General features: G+C 34.9%; 1 protein-coding gene across 1 annotated transcript; it reads left to right on the top strand.

Annotated features, from left to right (window-relative positions):
- LOC127874023 (uncharacterized) lies at window positions 1–5,647 on the top strand. The gene is made up of 8 exons (XM_052418127.1): window positions 1–132; window positions 510–812; window positions 1,093–1,374; window positions 1,539–1,850; window positions 2,492–2,791; window positions 3,494–3,631; window positions 5,027–5,060; window positions 5,536–5,647. The coding sequence occupies exons 1-8, from the start codon at window positions 6–8 to the stop codon at window positions 5,606–5,608; spliced, it is 1,569 nt and encodes a 522-aa protein (XP_052274087.1). The 5' UTR covers window positions 1–5; the 3' UTR covers window positions 5,609–5,647.
- Window positions 5,648–7,331: the final 1,684 nt, after the last annotated feature.

Here is a 7,331-nt window from a genome sequence, read left to right as displayed (position 1 = left end):
AATACATGCCGAACGATGAGAAAGATGGGGTGTGGTTTGTTCTTAAAAGTGTAAACAAGGTTTATCATATGGCGCTTGTTTATGCTGTGTACAACGAATATGTTTCAAACACCATCAACATTTCATTGCAAGGTATGCCTCATTCGTTGTTATATTCTTAGTCGATGTGCATAACGATTTAATTACACACATTCTGAAATGAAACAATATACGATAGCGAGTACAGTTTCTGTTAAATGAACTTTTAACACCATTATGTTTGTAAGACTTGACCAATTGTAAACACTTATAACACATATAAACGTTTATGTCAATTACATGTAATACTTAAGTGTCTGTAGATAGACTTAACGTTGAATCTATTATAATATTATATCAAAATATAAGTTTCCTGCATGCAATGTTTTATAATATTACATTATGTGATTAAGCCTAGAAATCTTTTCAAGCTTTAAGTTTTCTATTTACCTAATTAACCACTAACTTTACACTTCTCTATTAATTTGTAGTATTTGACAACGAGTGTGGTTATTTAAACGTCATTGAATATCCACCAAAGACAGGCGATACTTCTCGGATAGCATACTTTCCAACACAAAACGTTCTTGATCGTAACACAGACTTCTTTCGAGGATGGCGTACGGCTGTCGGTGTCATCATACTCAAACATGGTGTCTACGAAGAGCACTATGATCCACGAAACAGGCATTACATTCTATCGGTTTACAATGTAACTAAACGAACTGATTATTTCCTAACGTGCAAACGAATTCGACAGTATCCAAGAACTAACAAAGTGTCCGTTTTTGTAGGTCAGTTCTTATATGCGTAATTTCGACTCATTTACGTATTAACAGATCATACAAATCTAAGCAGTGTAATGAACACGGACGTCGTGAAATTGAAATTATATTAAAATTTTTCGAATGTTCTCAAAAAAGGTAGACAAGGGGTATTTTGTCTGAAAAAAGTATCAATAATGTAACAGCGATGACACAAACGATATGTGTAAACTTTCACGAAGGATAATTTAAAAGCGAATAAGCATGGAGTCCGCGATGAAGCATTTAACCCATGTTTTGTATATTCTAGGTAACCCAGATCTTGGCCCACTATGTTCATTAGATAGATGTGTGGATTGTGTGTGTGTTTCCTCCGGCGAGAATATCTCTTGCAAGTCTTCCAGCGAAGAAGTTCAAATACGAATTGGGATCAACACATTACGTTTACATACGAGACTACTTGAAAATTCGTATGAGCACACTATAAATGACGTGAATAATACAAGCCACATGCAAACAATAGAATGCTATGCTAGATTTGATAGCAACCGCGACATCTGGTTCAGAGCAAACGGGTCTCTTTACATAATTGGTAAGGTATCTGGAAAAGGATTGTCTGTACTTGAGTAAATATTGCACATTGTTAGACTGGTAATAGTTCAGCATCTATTTAATGGACAAGTAATACCTTCATTCAGAAAGGTCGTGGCCAAACGTGTCTTAACTACATAATATTTCATATTCTATACACTGCAGTTCCTCCAGCTGAGCTTGAGATGAGTTTCCCAATGCTAAAGTATGGAGATCTTGTGAATATTACATGCACCGCATTCCAAGTTAGACCGCCGCCTAAACTGCAGATGACCTTGGATGGAAAAACGGCAGATGATGCAAGGCAGATCGACGTTCTGAACGATTCAAGCCAATTGTATACAAGTAGTTTAGTTAAACAGCTCAATTTGGATAGACGGTGGAGCAATACAACAGCTATTTGTACATCTATATCAATACTTAATTATCAGGAGCATACGCAAGTTAATTCCACCAGCAAGATTCTGTCTTACACATGTAAGTAAATGTTTGTACAGTTTCTGTATACACATGCTCTTCCTTTACCTTTACTTGATAAACAAAAGTATATAGTACTGTTATTTTGGAAAAACAAGTATACGTTACACGTATTAAACACCTAAACATAATCTTATAGAAGCAATCATATATTTTCATAATACAATACAATCTTAAGGGGAGGAATAGCGATTTGCACAATATAAAACCCGTTTCCGTATTTAAGGCTTGTAAAAAGAACTACTTTTATGTAAAATATGCGCAAACCGGAAACCGGAAACCCAGACTGCATGATTACACGAGCACTACAGCTCGCGGGAATACCACAGTCATGTAAAAATAACTTTATAGACTGAAGAAAAATCCTGACGGCCTCTTGGTATTTGGTATATAATACAAAATGTAGGCAGTATAAAAATAAAGTATTCTTTTACGCATGCAATATTCAAGCAATCAGAAAGCTCGCATTCTCAGACTAGCCTTTGTATGTGTTGTTTCCAACCTAATTGCGCTTATTAAAAATAATATTTCACATTCGTTACCTCGAAATGATATTGTAGAAAATATGTTTAGTGTAAAATATAGTTATATTTATATATTGATATAAACCGATCAAATATATGATGCACTGTTAAATTCAGATCCCCCGTCTCATCTCAACATGACCAGACCACCTAGGATTGACCAAGTTGCCTCTGGGTACAATTTTCATATTGGCTGCAAAGCATTCGACTTCACTGATGTTTGCAGCATTAAGTGGTCCTCTGACAATTATTGTTTGAACATACATAGCACAACAGTGTCGAGACAATTACTTGACATCGAGTCTTGGATACACGTCAACGTATCACAGCACACGACGGAATGTCGGATCAATTGCCGTGTTGTCTGCAATGAATATACTGTTTTAATGGAGGAGAATGTCACTGTGGAAATACCAGGTAGATTATGTTGGTAGTATAAGTAGTATAAGTTATAATTGTGATAGTAGTAGTAGCAGTAGAAGTATAAGTATTAGTTTTTGTGGAAGTAGTAGTAGTGGTAGTGGTGTTGGTGGTGGTGGTGGTGGTGGTGGTGGTGGTGGTGGTGGTGGTGGTGGTGGTGGTGGTGGTGGTGGTGGTGGTGGTGGTGGTGGTGGTGGCGGTGGCGGTGGCGGTGGCGGCGGTGATGTTAATGGTGGTGGCGGTGATGGTGGTGGTGGTGGTGGTGGTGGTGGTGTTGGTTGTGGTGGTGGTGGTGGTGGTGGTGGTGGTGGTGGTGGTGGTGGTGGTGGTAGTGGTAGTGGTGGTGGTGGTGGTGGTAGTGGTAATGGTGGTGGTGGTGGATGCGGCGGTGGCGACGGTGGCTGTATTAGTAGTATTAGTAGCAATAGTAGTAGTAGTAGTAGTAATGCATTTATACATTGATTAATAAATTATGTAAATTACTTGATTTCTACTTGCAATGGTGCATTAATTCCAACAAAATGGGCGTTTAAAACATGAACATTGTTGCAAATTTATTATATGCATCTTTGGAGGTGTTTAAACATAAATTTAAAGCTTGGGTTTGAATGACATGTGATATAAACACATAGAGATTTTCGCAATTTTTAAATTATCATAATTTATCGTAAACACCTTTTAAAGCATGTGTCTTTTCAGGCATCGCTCCTGTTACAAGCAGCAACTCAACAGAGTCGTTCCCGCTGAAATTAATTATTTCTGTGTCTGCGCCGCTACTAGTGCTGTGTTGCACTGTTTTGGCAGTGTTTATTGGCAGGAAGCGTCATTTATGTACACGTATGTGTTTATCAATTTACATTAAGGCTTATTTTTAAAACAGAAAATTATTCAACTGCTTGAAGTATAAATTTCAATAATAATTGTATTTGGTGTGTTTATTTCTGATAAGCAGTAATTTATGCAGAGGGTCCACAATCAAAAGCGACATGTTAAAGAGATTTTTAAGTTATTTTTTTTTCAATTTATGTGAAATACTTGCATTGCAAAAAAGCTAAACAGTTAAACTAAAAATCACATTATTAAATAATTAACGTACGATGGCTAAGATTCAGAGTCGTGTAGCTTGAACATCTCTTCCATTGTTACTTACATTCAAATATATTGCTGAATGTAATTGAATTTGTGAATGTATAATATAACCATTAATATATTGCAATTTAGTATTGACTGTACCGTGTATAGCAAATAATCAAATATTGATTCTATGACTGTGATTTAGAACAAAATATTGATCTGACACAGATAACAACATATATTAAAGTTTCAATCTTGGTAAAATCCATGTGTTGTAGGCTTAAGTTTAAGACGTGCAAACGAGAACTGTGTTATCATTTTGAATGACATACATATCCGATTTTGTTTAATGTTCAATTTTATTAACGCCAATCGAATTTGTTTCAACGCAATTGAAATAATAGCAAAAGTTAGTATTCGATTCCATTATAAAGATGTATTGATTACATGACCACACAATTTCGGATTTGAATTGAATTTGAACTATTATAAAGATACTGTTGCTGTTTTTGTAGTATAGTTGCCTTGTTAATATAATAAGATAAATGAAAGTAGGAATAGTAAACGATACTACAAATCATCTTCTTTTCAATCGAAATGTGTGATCGCTCTGATTTAAACTGTAATGTTTGTTGCTGTTTCTATTTACTGTTTAAACACGTCTATAACATATAGTTGTAATCCTCAAATCAGAGTCAACATTAATAATTGACAAGTCTTCTGTCAATTTATAACTTATGCAAGTAATACTGGCGACAAGTTGAGCGGCGACTGACACAAAACTGTATATTAAAACCTCTGTCAGTGTCATCTCTCAGTAGTCAAACATTCGAAAACACTGCATTTTGTTAGAAATACTGACACGATTCAATTAATTTAATTTAAATATACGCGTAATCTGATTGTGATTAAACTATATAATTGTGTTCCTTTACAGAAGTCTTTATAACCCTTGAAATTAAGTTGATTGTACAAGGTCTAGCCTTTAGAAACGTTATCGAGTTCAACATAAACGTAATCGCCAAAATTAATATAATTCAAGTATAACAACAAGATACATGGAATCGCTGGAAATAGTCATTGTCTTTCTGTTCGCGAATGAAATTTACCAGTCTGTGAATAGTTCCAATTAATGTATTTACATATACCGTTTTGCAGAACAACAAAGCCCGACTGAACAGCATCATTACACGTATGTAGAAAATATTTTACATGAATTCCAAATACGACTGTGATGTTAATAATAAAGGTAATGCACATAATCCGTATTATTGAGCTGAAGTAGTAATGTCAAATAATGAAATACAATTTTATAAAATGACTTTACATCATTATGCAGCATACTTTTGTTTGAAAAGCATCAGAGCAATTATTTAGATGTAAAACCTATGTTTTGAAACATAATTTAACTCAACTTTCGAGCATGCTTTAGGATGTTCTTTAAAGCCGAAGCATTTATTTTTTTGAGAGACATACAGCTTGAAATGTCTCACTGGTGATGATGTTGTGTTTAATAAGGAACGAAAGTAAAGTTAGCTAAGTGGCTGAATATACATGTATAGCGATTGTCTAAAAGCATATGAAAAAAGAATGGAACCATCCGTTTTATCTGAAAATAGAGGTAGTGTTGTATGTTTATATTATAACTGTTTTATTGTATCTTTCAGTTCCTTGTGGAATAGAGACGGCGTTCATTTTGCACGGGATCAACCGGGTAAGAATAAAATAAAAATAAAATAAATATATTAAATTTTATGAAATTAAATAAAAGTGTCAAAGTGAAATTTAAAGCATAACATACCCAATTAGATATTTTAACTCACCAAAATGTACTTTTGTTTACCAGAGCACGTGTACGATCATTCTGAAATCGAGCCTGATTCGGATGCAATCGATCAGAATGAAGCACCGCATGAAAGCACACAGGTAGGCTTAGATTTCTGCACCGCCTCTATTGTATACATGTAACTAACAATTAATTCACGAACACATATTGTAACATGTATCGACATACATCTTATTTAAACCCAACCAAATTAATTGCATGAGCAGGTCTCAGAATCGCAGCTCCACGCGAACCTGTATGAGAACACAGACAACACGAACCTGTATGAAATCACAGGCAACACGGACCTGTATGAGAACACAGGACAAACCAGATGTGATCAGCAGGACCAGTCAGATGACGACAACTTCGACAATATAAGCGACGAACACGATGGGCCCAGTGAACGATGCAAATCGTCAATAACATGAATGTGTTGAGACACATGAAAATCTCTGATTTGATTGGTGCGTGTTGTACATGTATGTGCTGTATTGTTTATTACGCTTCTTTGACATGCTTTTTGTTGTCATTTTGGAACATGTGATACATGGACCAGGAAATACGTATACAATATTTTTATTATTGTCTTTAAAACTTATTATATTTTGTTTCAATTGGTTTGAAGAGACGAATGTTATAACTGTCATTTCTGCCGATGTGGTAATTACTTCAAAATGTTGTACAGCTTTCCAAACATTTTGCAGTCATCAGTTCATCTTTATCATGCATACATTGTACATAGTATCACGATCCTCATTCAATAAATAAAATCTGAACCCAAAAGTAGGATTGGGTCCGTTGAAGTGTCCGTTCAGGGCTGCAGGTCGTGTTTTTACAACCGTTTTCAACTCGTTCAGAAACTTTATTATTATTCTGATTATGTGATATACATGGCAACCGAACGTTCATTAGGTTTGATGTGATAATTGTTAAATATGTTTACGTGCGATATAAGAGATGTTCAAATACAAGAATGTTCAAACAATCGAACAGCCTGCAATCGTCGTATTGCAGAACCATACTTTTATCAAATATTAATACACTATGGTGTAATTGTTTTCATCAGAATGTCCAAGAAAAATAATATTGTGCGAAAGAAAGTAAAACATATGCACATAATTCCATTTACATGTGCACGGAAAGATTCTTTTGAATCATATTGAGAGATTATAATTATCAAAATGTATCGTTAGAAGTGCAATTTATCGAGCATTTAATCTCAGTAAATAGGCACATCATATATACACTTGAAGACTTTTCTAACGCAACACTTTCCAAACTTGAATATCTCAGTTATGCGTTAAGATTATGATTTAAAATTATACATGTGATCATTTTACTACATTCTGAGCAGGTGGCGATACAAGCATCCATCCTTGACGAGCGAACGCTTTAGCACGTGGGGTATGTATGGTTGCATCTTGAATATTTAGCAGCGCAACCGCGCATTTTGGCATTTTGCAGGCTACCTGCAAGTGTATCTTAGAGTTATCTAACGCAACACTTTTTAAAATTGAATATATCACATATGAGTAAATATTTTATTCAAAATTGTACATGTGATCATTTGACAACATTCGGTGCTAGCTTACAATACAATCATTTATCTGTGACGATCGGTCCTGCTGATCACAT

Source organism: Dreissena polymorpha, chromosome 3 (genome assembly GCF_020536995.1).
Source record: "Dreissena polymorpha isolate Duluth1 chromosome 3, UMN_Dpol_1.0, whole genome shotgun sequence".
Classification (NCBI taxonomy): domain Eukaryota; kingdom Metazoa; phylum Mollusca; class Bivalvia; order Myida; family Dreissenidae; genus Dreissena; species Dreissena polymorpha.
The sequence above is the reverse complement of the archived record's forward strand: the minus strand, read 5'-3'. Positions and strand labels throughout refer to the sequence as shown.